The following is a 25461-nucleotide window of genomic DNA, read 5'->3' as shown; positions in this document are numbered from 1 at the left end:
TGATATGTCTATACACTTTAAAGAACACATTGTTGCACTTAAAAATGTGGCCCAAGATGATTCTCAGACAGAAGATAATGAGGTTAGCCCGTTAACCTCTCCCCAAGTGTCACAACCAGTTACGCCCGCTCAAGCGACGCCTAGCACCTCTAGTGCGTCTAACTCTTTTACCTTGCAAGACTTGGCGGCAGTTATGGATAATACCCTCTCAGTGTTTTTATCTAAACTGCCCGTGTTACCTGCAAAGCGTGATAGCTCTGTTTTAAGAACAGATTCTGAGCATTCTGACACTTTAGTAGCCATATCCGATATACACTCACAACGCTCTGAAATGGGGGCGAGGGATGTGCTGTCTGAGGGAGAAATTTCCGATTCGGGAAAGTTGCTCCTCAGACAGACTCAGATACGTTAGCTTTTAAATTTAAACTAGAACACCTCCGCTTATTGCTCAGGGAGGTATTAGTTACTCTGGATGACTGCGACCCTATGGTGGTTCCAGAGAAATTGTGTAAAATGGACAAGTACCTAGAAGTTCCTGTTTACACTGATGTGTTCCCGGTCCCTAAGAGGATTGCGGATATTGTTACTAGGGAGTGGGATAAACCAGATATTCCCTTTGTTCCCCCTCCTGTTTTTAAGAAAATGTTCCCCATATCTAACCCCATGCGGGACTCGTGGCAGACGGTCCCTAAGGTGGAGGGGGCTGTTTCTTCACTTGCTAAACGCACAACTATACCAATCGAAGACAGTTGTGCTTTTAAAGACACTATGGATAAAAAATTAGAGGGTTTACTTAAGAAAATTTTTGTTCAACAAGGTTTTCTTCTCCAACCTATTGCGTGCATTGTTCCTGTAACCACTGCAGCTGCTTTCTGGTTCGAGGCGCTGGAAGATGCGCTCCAGACGGAGACCTCATATGAGGACATTATGGACAGAATTAAGGCTCTTAAGCTGGTTAATTATTTTATTACAGATGCCACTTTCCATCTAGCTAAGTTAGCGGCAAAAAATTCAGGTTTCGCCATTTTAGCGTGCAGGGCGTTATGGCTAAAGTCCTGGTCAGCCGATGTGTCATCAAAATCCAAACTACTGAACATCCCTTTCAAAGGAAAGACCCTCTTCGGGCCTGAATTGAAAGAGATTATTTCAGAAATCACCGGGGGAAAAGGCCATGCTCTCCCCCAGGACAAGTCCTTCAAGACAAAGAACAAACAAAATAATTTTCGTTCCTTTCGGAATTTCAGGAGCGGTATCGCTTCATCCTCCCCTGCTGCAAAGCAAGAGGGTAACACTTCACAACCCAGGGCAGCCTGGAAACCTTACCAGGGCTGGAACAAGGGTAAGCAGGCCAAGAAGCCTACAGCTGCCTCCAAGACAGCATGATGGGGTAGCCCCAGATCCGGGACCGGATCAAGTAGGGGGCAGACTCTCTCTCTTCGCTCAGGCATGGGCAAGAGACGTACACGATCCCTGGGCCTTAGAGATTGTATCCCAGGGATATCTTCTAGAATTCAAGGACTCCCCTCCAAGGGGAAGGTTCCATATTTCTCGTCTGTCTACAGACATGACAAAGAAAGAGGCGTTCTTACGCTGTGTAGAAACCTACATAAAATGGGAGTGATCCACCCAGTTCCAATTGCGGAACAAGGGCTGGGGTTTTACTCAAACCTGTTTGTGGTTCCCAAAAAAGAAGGAACTTTCAGACCAATCCTGGATCTCAAAATTCTAAACAAATTCCTCAGAGTCCCATCATTCAAGATGGAGACCATTCGGACAATCTAACCAATGATCCAGGAGGGTCAATATATGACTACCGTGGATCTAAAGGATGCGTATCTACACATTCCTATCCACAAAGATCATCACCAGTTTCTCAGGTTCGCCTTTCTGGACAAGCATTATCAGTTTGTGGCTCTTCCTTTCGGGTTGGCCACTGCTCCCAGAATTTTCACAAAGGTGCTAGGGTCCCTCCTGGCGGTGCTAAGACCGCGGGGCATAGCAGTGGCACCTTATCTAGACGACATCTTAATTCAGATGTCGACTTTCCAAAGAGCCAAGTCTCACACGGAAATTGTAGTGGCCTTTCTGAGGTCTCACGGGTGGAAGGTGAACATCAAAAAGAGTTATATCTCCCCCCTCACAAGAGTTCCCTTCCTAGGAACGCTAATAGATTCGGTAGAAATGAAAATATTTCTGACGGAGGTCAGAAAGGTAAAACTCTTAACTACTTGCCGAGCTCTTCATTCCATTCCTCGGCCATCTGTAGCTCAGTGCATGGAGACAATCGGACTAATGGTAGCGGCAATGGACATAGTCCCTTTTGCACGGATACACCTCAGACCACTGCAACTGTGCATGCTCAAACAGTGGAATCGGGATTATGCAGATTTGTCTCCTCAAATACAGTTTGACCAGGGGACCAGAGATTCTCTTCTCTGGTGGTTGTCTCAGGATCACCTGTCTCAGGGAATGTGTTTCCACAGACCAGAGTGGATCATCGTAACGACCGACGCCAGTCTGTTGGGCTGGGGTGCAGTCTGGGACTCCCTGAAAGCTCTTCTCCTGATAAATATTCTAGAACTGAGGGCGATATTCAACGCGCTTCTGGCATGGCCTCAGCTAGCTGCAGCCAAATTCATCAGATTTCAGTCGGACAACATCATGACTGTAGCTTACGTCAATCATCAAGGGGGAAGAAGGAGTTCCCTAGCAATGATGGAAGTAACCAAAATAATCAGGTGGGCGGAGGATCACTCTTTCCATCTCTCAGCAATTCACATCCCAGGAGTAGACAACTGGGAGGCGGATTTTCTAAGTCGTCAGACTTTTCACCCGGGGGAGTGGGAACTCCACCCGGAGGTATTTGCCCAGCTGACTCGGCTATGGGGCACTCCAGAATTGGATCTGATGGCGTCCCATCAGAACACCAAACTTCCTCTTTACGGGTCCAGGTCCCGGAATCCCCAGGCGGTGCTGATAGATGCCCTAGCAGCGCCTTGGTCCTTCAATCTGGCCTATATTTTTCCACCGTTTCCTCTCCTCCCGCGTCTGGTTGCCAGAATCAAGCAGGAGAGGGCTTTGGTGATTCTAATAGCACCTGCGTGGCCACGCAGGACCCGGTATGCAGACCTAGTGGACATGTCATCTGTGCCACCATGGACACTACCAATGAGGCAGGACCTTCTAATACAAGGTCCTTTCAAACATCCAAATCTAATTTCTCTGCGTCTGACTGCTTGGAGATTGAACGCCTAATTCTATAAAAGCGTGGTTTCTCTGAGTCGGTCATTGATACCCTGATTCAGGCCAGAAAGCCTGTCACCAGGAAAATCTACCATAAGATTTGGCAAAAATATCTTTTTTGGTGCGAATCCAAGGACTACTCATGGAGTAAGGTTAGGATTCCTAGGATTTTGTCCTTCCTCCAAGATGGATTGGAGAAAGGATTATCAGCTAGTTCCTTAAAGGGACAGATATCTGCTTTGTCTATTCTTTTTCACAAACGTCTGGCAGAGTTACCAGACGTTCAAACGTTTAGTCAGGCTTTAGTCAGAATCAAGCCTGTTTATAGACCTGTGGCTCTGCCATGGAGTCTGAATTTAGTTCTTTCAGTTCTGCAAGGTGTTCTGTTTGAACCTTTACATTCCATAGATATTAAGCTTTTATCTTGGAAAGCTTTGTTTTTGGTAGCTATCTCTTCTGCTCGAAGAGTTTCAGAGTTATCTGCTTTACAGTGTGATTCACCTTACCTGGTGTTCCATGCAGATAAGGTAGTTTTACGTACCAAACCCGGTTTTCTTCCTAAGGTTGTGTCTAATAAGAATATTAACCAGGAAATTGTTGTTCCTTCTCTGTGTCCTAATCCTTCGTCTAAGAAGGAACGTCTGTTACACAATCTTGATGTGGTTCGTGCTTTAAAGTTCTATTTACAAGCAACTAAGGATTTCAGACAAACAACTTCTTTGTTTGTTATCTATTCTGGTAAGAGGAGAGGTCAGAAGACGACCGCTACCTCTCTTTCCTTTTGGCTGAAAAGCATCATCCGTTTGGCCTATGAGACTGCTGGCCAGCAGCCTCCTGAAACAATTACTGCTCATTCTACCAGAGCAATGGCTTCCACATGGGCTTTTAAAAATGAGGCTTCTGTTGAACAGATTTGTAAGGCAGCGACTTGGTCTTCGCTGCATACCTTTTCCAAATTTTACAAGTTCTATACTTTTGCTTCTTCGGAGGCTATTTTTGGGAGAGAGGTTTTACAAGCAGTGGTGCCTTCCGTTTAAGGTACCTGTCTTGTTCCCTCCCTTCATCCGTGTCCTAAAGCTTTGGTATTGGTATCCCACAAGTAAAGGATTAACCCGTGGACTGGATACACCTTACAAGAGAAAACAGAATTTATGCTTACCTGATAAATTTCTTTCTCTTGTGGTGTATCCAGTCCACGGCCCGCCCTGGCTATTAAGTCAGGTAGATTTTTTTGTTTAAACTACAGTCACCACTGCACTCTATGGTTTCTCCTTTTTCTTCCTAACCTTCGGTCGAATGACTGGGGGGTGGAGCTAGAGGGGGAGCTATACGGACAGCTCTGCTGTGTGCTCTCTTTGCCACTTCCTGTAGGGAAGGAGAATACCCCACAAGTAAAGGATGAACCCGTGGACTGGATACACCACAAGAGAAAGAAATTTATCAGGTAAGCATAAATTCTGTTTTTTGTTTTTTTTCCTTTCATTTAGCGTAAAGGGATACTAAACCCAAATTTTTTCTTTCATGATTCAGATAGAGCAGGCAATTTTAAGTAACTCTAATTTACTCCTATTATCAATTTTTTTTTTACATTCTCTTGCTATTTTTATTTGAAAAAGAAGGCATCTAAGCTAAGGAGTCAGACATTTTTTGGTTCAGCACTCTGGATAGGACTTGTTTAATGGTGGGTGCATTTAGCCACCAATCGGCAAACACAACCCAAGTTGTGAACAAAAAATGGGCCGGCTTCTAAACTTACATTCTTGCTTTTCAAATAAAGATAGCAAGAGAACAAAGTTGCTTAAAATTGCATGCTCTATCTGAATCATGAAAGAAAAAATTTGGGTTCAGTGTCCCTTTAACCTGTGGCATGAACAGTTTTTAAAATTTAATTTCATGTTGTGTGCTTATAATTAGTTTGTAAGGGTTTTGAATTATAAATTTACATTTTTCAGATGTCCATATCTTTTTCCTGGAATTACATATTTGTCTGAAATTTTGCATTTATATTCGGACTAGGAATAACTACAAAACTTGAAGACATTTGATTAAGTACTTTTTGAAATATTAGAGTTAAAAAAAAAGGGTTTTGAGCTATAAATACCATACACTTAAAGGATTCCAAAACTTTACTCTTTTAAGCACAACAGGACCATCGATTTCAAATAACAAATTTTTATAAGTCATACCGTACCTACTTTTACAGCAGAAAAATCTTTCTGAATCTTATAAAATTATAATTTATATTTTCATACTGATGTTAGTAAAGCCAAGCCTCTAAAATGGGCCGTTTACCAACAAACTCAATTGCCAATCCTATAGTGATTTCGTGCATATCATTAAGTGACAATGTCGTCACCATGCGCATTGCGATCCGTTGACTCACGCATATGCTATCTCCTATACCACAGGGGTCTGCTGGTTTGATGGTCACTGATGAGTTCTGAAAAACGCTCATGCGCATAGCGGCTAAAGTCCGCCATTTTCATAACCTGGGTTATCGGTCAGGATAGGAGGGTGCAAAACCACTAGCCAGCGGTGGGTTTGGAAATCAATCGATTTTCAAAGAAGGATTTCTCTACAACGGTAAAATTATGAAACACAATTACATTTACAAATATATGTGAAATATAATAATAATATTGCTATTGAAGATAAGTTTTTTTTTTAAGGTTTAGTGTCCCTTTAAGTTTTGGGTGTATATATAGGTGAAACAGTTGAACAGATTTGTTTGAAACTTGTTTTTTTTATATAAATATATCTATATCTATATATTGTAGAGAACGAAGTACTTGAAAATGTGTTTGATCATTAGTTTTTGTAATATTTAAAAAAAATGTGAAAAATGTAGGACACATGCACAATTGTTTTTTTTTCCTTTCTAGCCTGTGTGTGGTCACATGACCACAGCTACCTGAAAACATGACATGGCCAAGAGCGCTGTATGTCTTGGGGCCCTCCAGCGGGTTGTGTGTCGTGTCACAGCCCAATACATTACAGCACTAGTAGTGAATGGGGAGATGTACCACCCCATAGGTCAGAAGCTCTCAGAACTTTGAGAGTAACCCTAGGACAAAACATGGCATACGGAGAGCAGTAGTATGGGCCCTAGCACAAGTACTTTGGCATTTATTATTTCTTATTTCTTCTTGATTTCCCAGGTTGTATGCCATGGCCACATCTTTGCTCCTCCTTGTTTTTTTTATGTGAAGTAGTGCAAAGCGCTGAAAGGGTAAGGTAACTGAGAGGACTGCATGTACATATTAGGGTATTTGATGATAAAACGGGCAGCACAGAAGTCAAGGCTGTGTGTGAGGAAAAGGACATGAGAGGGAGGAATGAGGAGATGCTTGTGTGTGCACATGAGGATATAGGCTAGACTGAGGAAAATAGGGTTGGAAAGAAAGAAAGAAATAAAGGCAGGCAATAGTTACAAGGGAATGCTGGCTCAAGTTACTTTTTTTAAGAACAGTTGTAATTAGAGCATGTTTTAGGGATGATGGAAATGTACCAGATTTAAGAGAGAGGTTAAATATGTGTTTGAGGATGGGTGTAAGAGTAGGGAAAAGGAAGGCAGCAGTTGTGAGGAAACAGGAACAAGAAGATATTTAGTAAGATGGGAAGATGAAAGGAGAGCAGATACCTCCTCCTCTGTAACAGGAGTGAATGTGTTTTTTTGGGTAGGCTGAGCTTGCAGTGATCTGTAAGGAGTGAATATTGTTGTTGTGGTAGGAGGTTATTTTATGTCGGATAGTCAATTTTGTTTTGATTTGAAATGTATTAAAAAGTTATGTGCCATAAGAGAAGTGTTAATGAGAGGAGAGGGAGGGAACAGGGGGATATTAAAGTGGAGAAAAGATGCTTACATATTGTAGGACATATGATAGTTGCAAAGTAGTTTTGCTTGGAGAGTAAGAGCACAGTATAAAGTTGTAATACAAGAAGTCGGCAGAGGAATGAGATTTCCTCCAATGCCTTTCTGCAGCACTGGTGCCTTTTTTGAAGTAGCATGTCAGATGTGTGCCATGTTTGGAGGTGCTTCTGTCAGATGCAAGCTATGGGAAAAAGGGTTATTCTGTCGGAATGGAATTAAGCAGATCAATAGATTTTTCAGCAAAGGAAGGAGATTGCAGGTAGAAGGGGGTTTAAAGTGTGAGAGAGTAGTTATGTGTTTATGGTGTGTAAATTTCTATGCAATTTATTTGAAGGGTTAGGTGGTTGGTGTGCAGTCGGTGTAGTTAACGTGGCGTTATGAAAAACTGTATTATTAGGAACTTTAGTGGGATATGTTATGTGTCTTGCTGGTGTGACAGCATTTTCATAACTTAGTTATTTTGTTGATGACAAATTCTTCCAAGCATAGGAGGGTAATTTTTTGCTCACTATGGGCTAGATTACAAGTGGAGCTCTATTTAACACTCCCGCTTGAGAGTTAACTGCGCTAGAAGTAAGCTTTTTGCACGCATCGGATTGCACTCGTATTATGAGTTGTATGTAAACAGTTTTCTCCAACATTGGTGTGTCCGGTCCACGGCGTCATCCTTACTTGTGGGATATCTCTTCCCCAACAGGAAATGGCAAAGAGTCCCAGCAAAGCTGGCAATATAGTCCCTCCTAGGCTCCGCCCACCCCAGTCATTCTCTTTGCCGTTGCACAGGCAACATCTCCACGGAGATGGTTAAGAGTTTTTTGGTGTTTAAATGTAGTTTTTATTCTTCTATCAAGTGTTTGTTATTTTAAAATAGTGCTGGTATGTACTATTTACTCTGAAACAGAAAAGGATTAAGATTTCTGTTTGTGAGAGGAAGATGATTTTAGCAGACAGTAACTAAAATCGATTGCTGTTTCCACATAGGACTGTTGAGATGAAGTAACTTCAGTTGGGGGAAACAGTTAGCAGACTTTTCTGCTTAAGGTATGACTAGCCATATTTCTAACAAGACCATGTAATGCTGGAAGGCTGTCATTTCCCCTCATGGGGACCGGTAAGCCATTTTCTTAGTCAAACAAACAGAATAAAGGGCTTAATATGGGCTAAAAAACTGGTAGACATTTTTATGGGCTAAATCGATTGCTTTATTTGGGCATTTTATTCATATTTATGCTGACAATTCACATTTATAAACTTGGGGAACGTTTATTAAACGGCAGGCACTATGTTAGACACCTTTTTCAGTCAGGGGGCCTTCCTAGTTGTAGACTGAGCCTCATTTTTGCGCCATTACTGCGCAGTTGTTTTTTGAGAGCAGGGCATGCAGATGCATGTGTGAGGATCTGAAATTTGCTGGAAAAGCTTCTAGAAGGCGTCAATTGGTATCGTATTCCCCTCTGGGCTTGGTTGGGTCTCAGCAAAGGCTATAGCTGGGACTGTATAGGGGTTAAATTTGTAAACGGCTCCGGTTCCGTTATTTTAAGGGTTAAAGCTCTGAAATTTTGGTAATTTTTGAACAATTCCTTCATACTTTTTCACATATTCAGTAATAAAGTGTTTTCTGTTTAAAATTTAAAGAGACAGTAACGGTTTTGTTTTAAAACTTTTTTTGTGCTTTGTTGACAAGTTTAAGCCTGTTTAACATGTCTGTGCCTTCGGATAAGCTATGTTCTATATGTATGAAAGCCAATGTGTCTCCCCATTTAAATTTATGTGATAATTGTGCCATAGCGTCCAAACAAAGTAAGGACAGTACTGCCACAGATAATGAAATTGCCCAAGATGATTCCTCAGATGAGGGGAGTAAACATGATACTACATCATCTCCTACTGTGTCTACACCAGTTTTGCCCACACAGGAGGCCCCTAGTACATCTAGTGCGCCAATGCTTATTACCATGCAACAATTAACGTCTGTAATGGATAACTCCATAGCAGATATTTTATCCAAAATGCCTACTTATCAGAGAAAGCGCGATTGCTCTGTTTTAAACACTGAAGAGCAGGAGGGCGCTGATGATAATTGTTCTGTCATACCCTCACACCAATCTGAAGGGGCCATGAGGGAGGTTTTGTCAGATGGAGAAATTTCAGATTCAGGAAAAATTTCTCAACAAGCTGAACCTGATGTTGTGACATTTAAATTTAAATTAGAACATCTCCGCGCACTGCTTAAAGGGACATAATACTCATATGCTAAATCACTTGAAACTGATGCAGTATAACTGTAAAAAGCTGACAGGAAAATATCACCTGAGCTTCTCTATGTAAAAAAGGAAGATATTTTACCTCACAATCTCCTCAGCTCACCAGAGTAAGTTCTGTGTAAAAAGTTATACTCAGCTGCTCCCAGCTGCAGGTAAAAAAATGAAAAAAAATGAAGAAATGAACAGCAGCCAATCAGCATCAACAGTGCTGAGGTCATGAACTCTTACTGTGATCTCATGAGATTTCACTTAACTCTCATGAGATTTCATAGTAAGCTTCCTTTACCTGATTGGTGAAATAATATGAGAGTGCACAATGCTAGTCCCTTCAGATGTCCCAGGACAAACACACTAAAATGCTGCTTAGAAATCCTTTACAATGGGAGGTGGCTACTGAGGAACTTTTGAGGTAAAATATCTTTCTTTTTTACATAGAGATGTTCAAGTGATATTTTCTAATCAGCTTTTTACAGCTATGCTGCATCACTTTCAAGTGTTTAAACATTTGGGTATTATGGCCCTTTAAGGAAGTGTTATCTACTCTGGATGATTGTGACAACTTGGTCATTCCAGAGAAATTATGCAAGATGGACAAGTTCCTAGAGGTTCCGGTGCACCCCGACGCTTTTCCTATACCCAAGCGGGTGGCAGACATAGTAAATGAGTGGGAAAAGCCCGGCATACCTTTTGTTCCCCCCCCCCCCCCGATGTTTAAGAAATTATTTCCTATGGTCGACCCCAGAAAGGACTTATGGCAGACAGTCCCTAAGGTCGAGGGGGCAGTTTCTACTCTAAACAAACGCACTACTATTCCTATCGAAGATAGTTGTGCTTTCAAAGATCCTATGGATAAAAAATTGGAGGGTTTGCTTAAAAAGATTTTTGTACAGCAAGGTTACCTTCTAAAACCCATTTCGTGCATTGTTCCTGTCACTACAGCAGCGTGGTTCTGGTTCGAGGAACTAGAAAACTCGCTTAGTAGAGAGACTCCATATGAGGAGGTTATGGACAGAGTTCATGCACTTAAGTTGGCTAACTCTTTTATTTTAGATGCCGCTTTGCAATTAGCTAGATTAGCGGCAAAAAAATCAGGGTTTGCTATCGTGGCGCGCAGAGCGCTTTGGCTAAAGTCTTGGTCAGCGGATGTGTCATCCAAGACAAAATTGCTTAACATCCCTTTCAAAGGTAAAACTCTATTTGGACCAGAATTGAAAGAGATTATTTCAGACATCACTGGGGGAAAGGGCCACGCCCTTCCACAATTTCAGGAACGGACCGTCCTCTAATTCTGCATCCTCTAAGCAAGAGGGTAATGCCTCACAACCCAAACCAGCCTGGAAACCGATGCAAGGCTGGAACAAGGGTAAGCAGGCCAAGAAGCCTGCCGCTGCTAACAAAACAGCATGAAGGAGTAGCCCCCGATCCGGGACCGGATCTAGTGGGGGGCAGACTCTCTCTCTTTGCTCAGGCTTGGGCAAGAGATGTTCAGGATCCCTGGGCACTAGAAATAGTTTCTCAGGGTTATCTCCTGGAATTCAGGGAACTACCCCCAAGGGGAAGGTTCCACATGTCTCACTTATCCTCAAACCAAATAAGAGACAGGCGTTCTTACATTGTGTAGAAGACCTGTTAAAGATGGGAGTGATACATCCAGTTCCAATAAAGGAACAAGGAATGGGATTTTATTCCAATCTGTTCGTAGTTCCCAAAAAGAGGGAACTTTGAGACCAATTTTGGATTTGAAGATCCTAAACAAATTTCTCAGGGTACCATCGTTCAAGATGGAAACCATTCGAACGATTCTACCCACTATCCAGGAAAGTCAATTTATGACTACCGTGGATCTAAAGGATGCGTACCTACATATTCCTATCCACAAAGAACATCATCAGTTCCTAAGGTTCGCTTTTCTGGACAAGCATTACCAGTTTGTGGCCCTCCCATTCGGGTTAGCCACTGCTCCAAGGATTTTCACAAAGGTACTAGGGTCCCTTCTAGCGGTTCTAAGACCGAGGGGCATTGCAGTAGTACCTTACTTGGACGACATTCTAATAGAAGCGTCGTCCCTGTCAAAAGCAAAGGCTCATACAGACATCGTTCTGGCCTTTCTCAGATCACACGGATGGAAGGTGAACATAGAAAAAAGTTATCTGTCCCCGTCGACAAGAGTTCCCTTCTTGGGAACAATAATAGATTCCTTAGAAATGAGGATTTTTCTGACAGAGGTCAGAAAGTCAAAACTTCTAAGCTCTTGTCAAGTTCTTCATTCTGTTCCTCGTCCTTCCATAGCGCAGTGCATGGAAGTAGTAGGGTTGATGGTTGCAGCAATGGACATATTTCCTTTTGCACGAATTCATCTAAGACCATTACAACTGTGCATGCTCAAACAGTGGAATGGGGACTATACAGACTTGTCTCCAATGATTCAAGTAGATCAGAAGACCAGAGATTCACTCAGTTGGTGGCTGACCCTGGACCATCTGTCCCAGGGAATGAGCTTCCGCAGACCAAAGTGGGTCATTGTCACGACTGACGCCAGTCTAGTGGGCTGGGGCGCGGTCTGGGAATCCCTGAAAGCTCAGGGTCTATGGTCTCGGGAAGAGTCTCTTCTCCCGATAAACATTCTGGAACTGAGAGCGATATTCAATGCTCTCAGGGCTTGGCCTCAACTAGCAAAGGCCAGATTCATAAGGTTCCAATCAGACAACATGACGACCGTTGCGTATATCAATCATCAGGGGGGAACAAGGAGTTCCCTGGCGAGGAAAGAAGTGACCAAAATAATTCAATGGGCGGAGGATCACTCCTGCCACCTGTCTGCGATCCACATCCCAGGTGTGGAAAACTGGGAGGCGGATTTTCTGAGTTGTCAGACATTTCATCCGGGGGAGTGGGAACTCCATCCGGAGATCTTTGCCCAAATAACTCAATTATGGGGCATTCCAGACATGGATCTGATGGCGTCTCGTCAGAACTTCAAGGTTCCTTGCTACGGGTCCAGGGATCCCAAGGCGACTCTAGTAGATGCACTAGTAGCACCTTGGACCTTCAACCTAGCTTATGTATTTCCACCGTTTCCTCTCATTCCCAGGCTGGTAGCCAGGATCAATCAGGAGAGGGCCTCTGTGATCTTGATAGCTCCTGCGTGGCCACGCAGGACTTGGTATGCAGACCTGGTGAATATGTCATCGGTTCCACCATGGAAGCTACCTTTGAGACAGGACCTTCTTGTTCAGGGTCCATTCGAACATCCAAATCTGGTCTCCCTCCAGCTGACGGCTTGGAGATTGAACGCTTGATTCTATCGAAGCGTGGGTTTTCAGATTCTGTGATAGATACTCTGGTTCAGGCCAGAAAACCGGTAACTAGAAATATTTACCATAAAATATGGAAAAGATATATCTGTTGGTGTGAATCCAAAGGATTCCCATGGAATAAGATAAAAATTCCTAAGATTCTCTCCTTTCTACAAGAAGGTTTGGAGAAAGGATTATCTGAAAGTTCTCTAAAGGGACAGATCTCTGCTTTATCTGTCTTACTACACAAAAGACTGGCAGCTGTGCCAGATGTTCAAGCATTTGTTCAGGCTCTGGTTAGGATCAAGCCTGTTTACAGACCTTTGACTCCTCCCTGGAGTCTAAATCTAGTTCTTTCAGTTCTTCAAGGGGTTCCGTTTGAACTTTACATTCCATAGATATTAAGTTACTATCTTGGAAAGTTTTGTTTTTGGTTTTCAGAGTTATCTGCTCTGCAGTGTTCTCCGCCCTATCTGGTGTTCCATGCAGATAAGGTGGTTTTGCGTACTAAGCCTGGTTTTCTTCCTAAGGTTGTTTCTAACAAAAATATTAACCATAGTTGTACCTTCTTTATGTCCGAATCCAGTTTTAAAGAAGGAACGTTTGTTACACAATTTGGACGTAGTCCATGCTCTAAAATTCTATTTAGAGGCTACAAAAGATTTCAGACAAACATCTTCCTTGTTTGTTGTTTATTCTGGTAAAAGGAGAGGTCAAAAAGTGACTTCTACCTCTCTTTCCTGTTGGCTTAAAAGCATCATCCGATTGGCTTATGAGACTGCCGGACGGCAGCCTCCTGAAAGAATCACAGCTCACTCCACTAGGGCTGTGGCTTCCACATGGGCCTTCAAGAACGAGGCTTCTGTTGACCAGATATGTAAGGCAGCGACTTGGTCTTCACTGCACACTTTTGCCAAATTTTACAAATTTGATACTTTTGCTTCTTCGGAGGCTATTTTTGGGAGAAAGGTTTTGCAAGCTGTGGTGCCTTCCATTTAGGTAACCTGATTTGCTCCCTCCCTTCATCCGTGTCCTAAAGCTTTGGTATTGGTTCCCACAAGTAAGGATGACGCCGTGGACCGGACACACCAATGTTGGAGAAAACAGAATTTATGCTTACCTGATAAATTACTTTCTCCAACGGTGTGTCCGGTCCACGGCCCGCCGTGGTTTTTTAATCAGGTCTGATGAATTATTTTCTCTAACTACAGTCACCACGGTACCATATGGTTTCTCCTATATATATTTCCTCCTGTCCGTCGGTCGAATGACTGGGGTGGGCGGAGCCTAGGAAGGACTATATGGCCAGCTTTGCTGGGACTCTTTGCCATTTCCTGTTGGGGAAGAGATATCCCACAAGTAAGGATGACGCCGTGGAACGCACACACCGTTGGAGAAAGTAATTTATCAGGTAAGCATAAATTCTGTTTTTGCTCGCGTGCTAACCCGACAAGTGTTAAAAGTCTAACTTAGGATACCACAATCACGATAATGTATCCCCCATAGTCAATGGAGCAAAAAAAGTGGGAAAAACACCCTACTCGCATGCAAACCCGTTCGCATATTCTCAAGTGCGCTAACCCGACATGAAAATAGGAATATTTCATATTTCTACATATATCTGATGGTATTTTGGTACAATATATATATTTATAGGTATAGATATAAACAGATATAAATATAGGAATATCTATATAAAAATACTTAGAACATATTCTGCTATGTGCATGTGTATATATGTCTGTAAATACATATATATATATATATATATATATATACATATAGTAGAGAAGAACTGGATCCAACGGACGGCCTCCGTTGTTAGATGTGATCCAAGAACAGCCGGCACACAGGAAAATTTTTCAAACTCCGATTTATTCACAAAAAAGAGAAACCAAACGTTTCGGCTCTATCGTGAGCCTTTTTCAATGGTATACAGACCGGATAGTGTGAACCTACATCCTCCACCCCTAAATACCAACCCAACACATAGTGATAGCCAATCAGCTTGCAAAGTGGAGCCGCTCCCTCCCGCGTACCTCAAACACACCTGGACATCCAAAACCAGCTGATTCCCAACACGCGCGTCACAACGTCATCACGGCATAGCGCGCTGTGTGGGAATGTCTGTGTCAAAAATTCCATTCTCCACTACCATAGCTTTCACCCCAAATTTCAAAAAGAAGGTGTCAGTTCCTCTCAACTCCTGCGGGTGGTCCGTAACAACACGGATGACTCCCGTAAGGAAAAACAGTTGATTGAAATGTCTGAAAAATTCTTGGAGAGGGGCTACCCACCAACGCTGATAGAACAACAATGCTGTAAGGCACTGGATTTAACTCAGGACTTGGCCACCACCAAAAGAGTTAGGCGTGAACAACCTAAACGACTGAATTTTATAACTACCTACACCCCAGGATCGAGGCTTACGCAGGAGGTGATTAATAAGAATTGGCTTATGTTGTCCAAGGACACAAGCCTTCCCTTCAAGGATATGCCGGAACCAAGGGTGGTGTACAAACGAGCAAGTAATCTGAGGGACCTGCTGGTGCTAAGCAACCCTACACACTGCTATGAAAAACAGATGTGGCTGAATAGAGGAAAACCGGGTTGCTACAAATGTGGCAGCTGTGTCACATGCAATAATCTCCTAGCAGGGACCACCTTCCAACATCCTCACAACAACAAGAGGTATAAAATTAAATATAGACTCACCTGCTCCACGGATTTTGTGATTTACGCTATCATTTGCCCATGTTCCAAATATTACATTGGAAAAACCGTGACACCATTCAAGGAACGTCTGGCCAACCACAAGACGGCGATCCGTCAGGCCATCGATAAGGGACGGTCAGAACAGCCGGTGGCACGCCACTTTTTGGAAGCTGGCCACAGTGTTGCTTCACTACGAGTAATTCTTATTGATCATGTCCCTCGTCATAGGCGAGGGGGGGACAGAGGACGAGCACTGCTGAAACTGGAGGCCCGGTGGATTTTCACCTTGGACACAGTAACACCCCGAGGATTGAATGCCAATATAGACTTTGGCTGCTGTTACAAATAACCATGGACACTAGGGGAGTCATCCGGTTACAATATGTTTCTACCTACGCCTTTGGAGTACGATGCCAATACTATGTTAATGAATCTCTTTAGCGTTTTTAGCTTCGAGTTTTCAGCTACAGCCCACAAGCCCTGATACCAGATTGGGTATAGAGGGCTGTGATATATGTTGAATCATTGGTTTTTGTAGCTTGATTAGTTATTGTCTACAAATTGTGGCTAATTACCAGTATTATAGATACCTGTTTTTATGTCATAAGTTGCTGCACTAATGTTTGTATGGGGCTCTTATCTTGGGCTCTTGTTTTTGTTTACCACTATGTCACTGTACATTTACGCCCATCAGATGTTTTTGCTGCTGCTGCGACGTCTCGTACGCATCACCATGACAACCGGAGGTATGTGTTTACCCGGTGCTTGCCATGGATACCTGTGACACAGACATTCCCACACAGCGCGCTATGCCGTGATGACGCGCGTGTTGGGAATCAGCTGGTTTTGGATGTCCAGGTGTGTTTGAGGTACGCGGGAGGGAGCGGCTCCACTTTGCAAGCTGATTGGCTATCACTATGTGTTGGGTTGGTATTTAGGGGTGGAGGATGTAGGTTCACACTATCCGGTCTGTATACCATTGAAAAAGGCTCACGATAGAGCCGAAACGTTTGGTTTCTCTTTTTTGTGAATAAATCGGAGTTTGAAAAATTTTCCTGTGTGCCGGCTGTTCTTGGATCACATCTAACAACGGAGGCCGTCCGTTGGATCCAGTTCTTCTCTACTATATGTATTTACTTTGCCGAGCACCTGGTGGATGATTAGCTGGCGAGTGCCGTTTCCCACGAACGATTTATATATATACATACATATTTAAACATATATATGTATGTACTGTATCTCAATGTTAACCCCTTAATGACCGGACCATTTTTTAGTTTTCTTACCCTTAATGACAATGGCTATTTTTAAATTTCTGCAGTGTTTGTGTTTAGCTGTAATTTTCCTCTTACTCATTTACTGTACCCACACATATTATATACCGTTTGTCTCGCCATTAAATGGACTTTCTAAAGATACCATTTTTTTCATCACATCTTATAATTTAATATAAAAAATATATAAAATATGAGGAAAAAATGGAAAAAAACACACTTTTTCTAACTTTGACCTCCAAAATCTGTTACACATCTACAACCACCAAAAAACACCCATGCTAAATAGTTTCTAAATTTTGTCCTGAGTTTAGAAATACCCAATGGTTACATGTTGTTTGCTTTTTTTGCAAGTTATAGGGCAATAAGTACAAGTAGAACTTTGCTATTTCCAAACCACTTTTTTTCAAAATTAGCGCTAGTTACATTGGAACACTGATATCTGTCCGGAATCCCTGAATATCCCTTGACATGTATATATTTTTTTTTAGAAGACAACCCAAAGTATTGATTTATGCCCATTTTGGTATATTTCATGCCACCATTTCACTGCCAAATGCGAGCAAATAAAAAAAAATGTTCACTTTTTCACAAATTTTGTCACAAACTTTAGGTTTCTCACTGAAATTATTTACAAACAGTTTGTGCAATTATGGCACAAATGGTTGTAAATGCTTCTCTGGGATCCCCTTTGTTCAGAAATAGCAGACATATATGGCTTTGGCGTTGCTTTTTGGTAATTAGAAGGCCGCTAAATGCAGCTGCGCACCACACGTGTATTATGCCCAGCAGTGAAGGGGTTAATTAGGGATCTTGAAGGGTTAATTTTAGCTTTAGTGTAGTGTAGTAGACAACCAAAAGTATTGATCTAGGCCCATTTTGGTATATTTCATGCCACCATTTCACCGCCAAATGCGAGCAAATAAAAAAAAAAGTGACATTTTTCACAATTTTAGGTTTCTCACTTAAATTATTTACAAACAGCTTGTGCAATTATGGCACAAATGGTTGTAAATGCTTCTCTGGGATCTCCTTTGTTCAGAAATAGCAGACATATATGGCTTTGGCGTTGCTTTTTGGTAATTAGAAGGCCGCTAAATGCAGCTGCGCACCACACGTGTATTATGCCCAGCAGTGAAGGGGTTAATTAGGGATCTTGAAGGGTTAATTTTAGCTTTAGTGTAGTGTAGTAGACAACCAAAAGTATTGATCTAGGCCCATTTTGGTATATTTCATGCCACCATTTCACCGCCAAATGCGAGCAAATAAAAAAAAAAGTGACATTTTTCACAATTTTAGGTTTCTCACTTAAATTATTTACAAACAGCTTGTGCAATTATGGCACAAATGGTTGTAAATGCTTCTCTGGGATCTCCTTTGTTCAGAAATAGCAGACATATATGGCTTTGGCGTTGCTTTTTGGCAATTAGGAGGCCGCTAAATGCTGCTGCGCACCACACTTGTATTAAGCCCAGCAGTGAAGGGGTTAATTAGGTAGCTTGTAGAGAGCTTGCAGGGTTAATTTTAGCTTTAGTGTAGAGATTAGCCTCCCACCTGACACATCCCACCCCCTGATCCCTCCCAGACAGCTCTCTTCCCTCCCCCACCCCACAATTGTCCCCGCCATCTTAAGTACTGGCAGAAAGTCTGCCAGTACTAAAATAAAAGGTGTTGTTTTTTTTGTTTTTTTTTAATTATTCAGCTGTGATGGACCCCTGCCTTAACCCCCAACCTCCCTGATCCCCCCCAAACACCTCTCTAACCCTCCCCACCTACCTATTTGCCACCATCTTGGGTACTGGCAGCTGTCTGCCAGTACCCAGTTTTCCCCAAAAAATAAAGTGTTTTTTTTTTTATTTTTAAATGTTTTTTTCATTTTTTCTGTAGTGTAGCTGCCCCCCCCAGTATCCCCACCCCCTAACCCTACCAGATCCTATTATTATTAAAAAAATTTAACAGTTTGCTGCCCCCCCTCCCTCTTAACAAAATTCATTGGTGGCAGTGATTGCTGCGCGCGTGCGCGCACACACACACGCGCGCGCGCCCCCCCGCACGCTCCCAGCATCCGGCGTGCACAATGCACTTGAAGGAACCGGATGTCGGGTAGCGATGGGCCGCCCACCCTCCTCCCTGTAAGCTCCCACCCACCAACGAACGGCCCCATCGCTACCGGTGCAGAGAGGGCCACAGAGTGGCTCTCTCTGCATCGGATGCTTTTTAAAGGGATGCTTTTTAAAGGGTATTGCAGGATGCCTCAATATCGAGGCATCACTGCAATACCCTGAGAGCTGCTGGAAGCGATTGCGATCGCTTCCAGCACTCTCTTAGACAACTGACGTACCAGGTACGTCCATTGTCACTAACTGCTAGTTCTTGCAGGACGTACCTGGTACGTCAGTTGTCATTAATGGGTTAAAGCCCTTTTTTTCTTACCCCTGAGATCTCATATCTTTGAGCCCTTATAACTTTTTTGTGCAATATTTTTTTTTATATAATTTTTATTAGATGGTGTTATTATGAGTGTAACTATACTTTATAGTTTAATATATATTTTTTGTTTGATATAAGTAAATGCTGGGTATGGTCTACTTTCCCTTCTCTTTCTTTTTTTGAAATCAGACTTCTGTGCACTGGAATGATACCGTTATATACTTACTGGATTTGTGCTAGCTTTTGTGAGATGAATTATGTTTATCAGCAGGCATCCTGGTAGTTGGGCCTAAAGTGAGATATATATTTGTATAGAAAATGAAATGTAAAATGGTGCCTAAGGTTGAAAGAAGATAAAAAGTGCATTAAAAAAAAGGGCAAACAAAAATCACTTTTTAAAACTATTGCACTAGCAGTGACTACCTTCTCATGCAGAGTTTTACAGTTTAATTACCCTCACATTTTTTATTATTTTTTTTCTTGCTAGAGATAAAATATTGTTTCCTCTAGTCTTAAAATATGTCTTTTTGTCACATAGAATTACCTTTGAATAAACAGTTCTTCTGTCAATTCACTATATGGCCATGAATGTGTTTTTTGTTTTTAACAAAATAAGCATATCTGCTCTCCTGTTCCTTTTTTTCTTGAGTAAACAGACCCGATTTTGCTAACATATTCTAATACTATTAATCCTCCAATCCCCTTATTAAAGCTGTAAACCTTTTCTTAATTCTTAGTTTTGCAATGCACTTAATAATAATAGATCCTTAAAACTGTTCTCTATACTGAAGGCAAAGAGGCCTAGCTGTCAAAGTGTCAACCACAAATACGTCGGAATTCCGCATCGTAATTGTTGCGAGATTGATCCGACCTACTTATCAAATTTTGAAATTTGTGACGTAACATACAATCTGACGCAGATCGATGCTTAAGTCATTACAGATGTTCCGAATACACCTTCGACTCTGATACTCTTTCCCAATTATCAAACATTTAACAGGTACGCTCGTGGATATTCGGATGCATCGTACCTGGTTTTCAATCCACCATCCTTGAGGCCGCGGATGCCATAAAAATCAATGGGAGTATGAAAGCACCGAAAGCTTATGTTCGATGCTGCAAGAGAATGAAGCATACCACATTGATTTATATGGTAGAATTTTTTTATTTTTTCACCTAACACCCTAACATATACCCCGAGTCTAAACACCCCTAGTACCGTGATAGGGGTATACAATGACAAGGATTTGTTATAAAATACAAAAAAATACAAAACTAAACAAATCTAGTACAGGAGGAAGAGGGCCCTGCTCCGGAGAGCTCACAGTCTACATGTTTAGGGTGCAGAGACATAAGGTTGGGGGTAGCTTGTCACATTGGTTGTAGTTGCAGCATGAACATGTATTAGTTTGGTTAGGATGAGAAATGGAGGAGAGATGGTAAGCCTCTCTGAATAGGTGAGTTTTCAAGGAGCGTCTGAAGCTATACACTGTTGAAGACAGTCTTATGGAGCAGGGTAAAGAGTTCCAAAGGACAGGAGCTGCACGTGCAAAGTCTTGGAGATGGGAGTGGGACGTAGAGATAACAGGAGTAGAGAGACGTAGATCAGAGGTTGATCAAAGAGGATGGGATGGGGAATATTTCACGATGAAAGAGGAAATATAGTTGGAAGTTAGACTGTTGAGTGCTTTGTAAGTTAGGGCTAATAACTTAATACTTTAAATTGTATTCTGGAGTGTATGGGGAGCCAATGTAGAGACTGGCAGAGTGGAGCAGCTGATGTAGATCGGCGACTTAGGTGGATGAGTCTAGCAGAAGCATTCATAATAGATTGGAGGGAGGAGAGGCAGTGTTTTGGAAGGCCATTTAGAAGTAGATTGCAATAATCAATAAATATATATATACATATTAGTCTATATATGTGTGCATATGTATTTATGTATGTATGCTCCACATACATACATCAATACATAAGTGTGTATTGCACATTGGTCTTTACAGTATACTTTCTTCTTGTATTTTGTTTTTTAAATACTGTATATATAAATCATAGGCCTATGGTAAACTGCTAATAGTCTATGCTTGGCACGGTTCTTCTGTTTGAAGCTTAATGGTCTAAAGTGGCATTTATGTTGGTTTTAAGATGGAGATGCAGTAATAGGAAGGCTACTAATAAGGTTACCGTAATGGAGGTGAAGCAAGATTAGTATAGCATGATTTGCCCCAAGGCAGAAGATATAGTGATATGAGATGTCATTGCAGAAAATGCATGATGTCTGCAGAAAGAACAGGACACATGCAGGAACTGTTAGTGCTTTAACTTTGCATCACTGCTTCATATCAGGCTGTTGTCTTCAAACAGTGCTGCGCTCTGGCTGCACTGTGTAAGTTTTCCTTAACACAGCGTATCCACAGCAAAGTGCTGTTTGAAGTGAACACTCAAATATGCAGTATAGCTGCAAAGCAGGTGCCCATTTATTGTTGACTGGCTCTCAGATTGTTTTCAGTCCCAGCACCTAGCCTTTCCCACTCTGCTGTTTTTCTGAATATAAGACATTCTTATGAGCAAAGCACCCTTTTTATTATTACATTTCTATGTTAGACCAAGAGAAAAGGAAACACATTTATACAATTTTTCTTTTTGTCTGCAGCTAATTTGCAATTCAATTTTCAACTGCTGAAATATATTATAAAACTTTAGAAATTCAATTATTGTCCATTTAATCAACATGTTGCATTTGAACTGGTGCTTTAATGTAACTGCCTAATTTGAAATTGATTTTTATTTAAAAAAATAACCTGCAGAAAAATTTTAACAAAAAAAAAAAAATCTCATTGCAGAAAGTAAAAAAAAGTTCTGCCTCTTGGATGATTTGTATGAAATATAAATATACATAGCGTGTTGATGTTGTGATAACTGTTGCTATTTTATTTGTTTTAGAATGAATTCTATGCTTTTCACTGTTTTATTTTGCTGCAACATACAGAACCTTGTAGCTATTTATTATTCAGTTCTGGTTTATTCTAATTAGGAACCTAAATTTAATTCAGTATTCATAATTGGTGGTTTGTATAATCATTAAACATTTTTAACATGTATTTAATCATTCCCTTTTTTCAGAAATATCCCCATCACGACCATTTATAGTGGACAGTACAACAGCAACTACTACTCATCGGATAACCACAACAAGCACAGGAAGAACAACCACTGCATCCATATCCAGTTGGAAAAATAGAAGTACTACCACATTACCCCCAGTTGGTGATGTTCCGCTTGAAGTTACAACCCGCCCACCCCCTGCTTCTTCTCAGCTGCCTGCTATTGGTACAGAGAGTTGTGAAGCTGTAGAGGCCAGAGAAATCATGTGGTTTAAGACTCGACAAGGTCAAATAGCAAAACAACCATGTCCTCTGGGAACAGTAGGTAGGTTTCCTTAAATCTCTACTAAGTGTACCCAACCATGTCCCAGAAACGCCTGGGATCCTGGTTTTTAAACTGTTTTTTAAACTGTTTTTGATGACTGATCCCACTGATCCTCCTCCTTTCATATTTGATACATACACGCAAAAGCAACATGTATGTAGAAAATACAGTGAGAGACTGGTGAGGATTTACAAAAATCCTTATGTGATTTATATTTTAATATCAGCAGTTATTAAATTAGGAATACATCTTACTTCAAGTATTGTATTTTGTGTGTGTCTTTATAAAACTCTGCACTTTTTACCTGCATCAGCATATTTGGAGTGGATGTATAGTCTGAAGAGGCATAAAATTCAAATTGAATTCCCAATAAAGGGCTAGATTACGAGTGGTGCGCTAGCAGTTACACGCAAACGAAAAGGGGTTTGTAGCAGGTGTTTGCTTGCATCTGTTTTTTTTGCCCGTATTACTAGTTGAAATTAAACTCTCATCAAGATAGCGAGACCTCAGAGCTTTGGTTAACTGTGTCACAAAACACATCAAAAATACACTACAAGTACAGTTACACTCATAATAAAACCATCTAATAAAAAATATTCAAAAAATATTGCACAAAAAAATAAGGGATCAAAGATATGAGGTCTCAGGTGTTAGAAGAAAAAAAAAAGGCAGGCAAAGGGCTATAGAGATACATACAGTACATATAGACGTCTAAATATGTTTGTGTGTATGTGTGTGTGTATATATATATATATACATCCAAATACCAACTTGTTCCCACCGGTGGTCATCCGCCTGGGTGCAGACTTGAAAACAGTACAAGAACCAAATGAAGATGCACTCTCAGGACTTTTAACAGCAAAGTAAAGATTACTTTATTTGTGGAACGTTTTCGGGGATCCGGTCCCCTTGAGAGTGCATCTTCATTTGGTTCATATATATATATATATATATATATATAAATGTGTGCGTGTACATCTGTATTTATATGTGTATACAGGGCCGCCATCAGGGGGTGAATAGGCTTACTCCTGTCAGGGACCCAGGGGGCCCCATGAGGCAAGCACAACTATTATTTGAAAAATAAAAAAAATGTTTTTACATTTTGACAGCCACCAGAGGAAGCTACAGCAGAGTCCTATTGATCTTGGGAAATGTCATTACAAGGAGTAAAACATTAGCATTTGAAATGATTGCTGAGTGTGCACTAAACCATTATGCACAGTGTGAGACAGACTTGGCACTTCAGTTTGTACAGTGTGTGCAGAGTCAGGCGGCAGATCACTTTCATTTGCAGAGTAGGTAGGACTTACTTAGTAAATGTTTTTTTTTTTTTTATTTATTTGTGCAAATTCAGATTGTAACTTCAGTGTGGTAGTTGTGTGGTGGGGCCAGGAGTCTATAAAAGCACATTTTTTTAGCAATATGCAGCAGTGTATTTATGATTATTTTACAATGCTGTAGAAAGGTTGTTTTTATTTTTTTTATTACATTCCAGTTTACTACCCTTTTATGCAAGAACTTTCCAGATGTCAGGAGGCATTTTATCTAAGATTTTTACATCTGCATAGCATTTTATACTCTCAGGCTAAGATTGCTCAGTGCTTGAAATGAGACAGGTTAACTTAACACTGTTCAGTTTACACTACAGCTGACTTAATTTTGAAATACATACAAACAATCCTAAATCCTGCATTTAACCAGATTTAATGTTATGGGACCTAAAGCCACAGCTTATGGTTCCACCAAGACCATATAGAGTACAGCATTTTCAAAACCCATAAGTACAGCTGGGAACATTTGTACACCAGATATGAAGTAGTGCTCTTGGTTGGGGAAAATGGGGGGGGGGGAAACATATGTCAACCTTTCAAAAGTACTTTTCTTCATCTACCCATTCTGACAGATCAATAATGTACAATTTTGAATTCACAAAAGTATTTCTCTTGTAAGATGTATCGAGTCCACGGATTCATCCATACTTGTGGGATATTCCCCTTCCCAAAAGGAAGTGGCAGAGAGAGCACCCACAGCAGAGCTGTCTATATAGCTCCTCCCTTAGCTCCACCCCCCAGTCATTCTTTCTGCCTGCTTAACTGCTAGGAAGGGCAAAGTGAGTGTGGTGACAAAAATGTTTAGTTTTTATTTTCTCAAGCAAAAGTTTATTTTAAATGGTACCGGTGTGTACTATTTACTCTCTGGCAGAAAAGAGATGAAGATTTCTGCAGGGAGGATGATGATTTTAGACCTTTGTAACTAAAATCCACTGCTGTTCTCACAAGGCCTGAAGAGTACAGGAAAACTTCAGTTTGCAGACTAAACTGCTTTGAGGTATGTTCAGTCTAATTTTTTTCTAGACAGACTGTTAATTCTAGAAAAGGCTGACAATATCCCCATAAGGGAAGGGTAAGCTGTATTCAGACACTTAGTAAGAATCCCAGCTTACACAAAGGACTCATTAGTTACTGGTGACACTGCTAAGGAAAAATGTTTTTATTATTATTGCAATAACGTTTTTTTGAGGGATTTTAAGGGGTCTTTCTGGCTTGTTTAAGGGTTATTAGCCCACATGGCTAGTTTAGGAAACACTCTGTTATATTTCCTTTAGGCCCCATGACATCGAGTGAAAGGTGGGAGGGGCCTATTTTTACGCCTCAGTTGCGCAATGTCTTTTCCTCAGAGACATCCAACTGCTTCTCCAGTGGGTCCTGCTGTGTTTGAGGGCTGTAAAGAAGCTTTTTTCCCCACAAATCATTCATAAAGGGCAGGTAAGCGCCAAAGCAGAGCTGTGGCAAGGTGCTGAACGTTTTTTTACCGGATTTTGACGTTTTGTCAATCTGGTTTTTACATTAAGGGGTTAATTGTTTATTTGCATAGCTGTGCAAAGTTACTAAGGCTTTATGATGCTACTGTAAAAATTTCGTTGAGTTTACTGCTTTTT

At 41.3% G+C, this 25461-nt stretch overlaps 1 protein-coding gene across 1 annotated transcript in view; it reads left to right on the top strand.

The window, feature by feature from the left end:
- The window catches only part of ADGRL3 (adhesion G protein-coupled receptor L3), a 1741359-nt gene that overhangs the window by 1164543 nt on the left and 551355 nt on the right, over nt 1-25461 (top strand). The window contains exon 9 of the mRNA XM_053703187.1: nt 22215-22520. Coding sequence (XP_053559162.1) covers nt 22215-22520 — 306 coding nt within the window. The remainder of the gene's footprint in view (nt 1-22214; nt 22521-25461) is intronic.

The sequence above is a fragment of the Bombina bombina genome, chromosome 2, assembly GCF_027579735.1.
Source record: "Bombina bombina isolate aBomBom1 chromosome 2, aBomBom1.pri, whole genome shotgun sequence".
In the NCBI taxonomy this organism is placed as follows: Eukaryota; Metazoa; Chordata; class Amphibia; order Anura; family Bombinatoridae; genus Bombina; species Bombina bombina.
The sequence above is the reverse complement of the archived record's forward strand: the minus strand, read 5'-3'. Positions and strand labels throughout refer to the sequence as shown.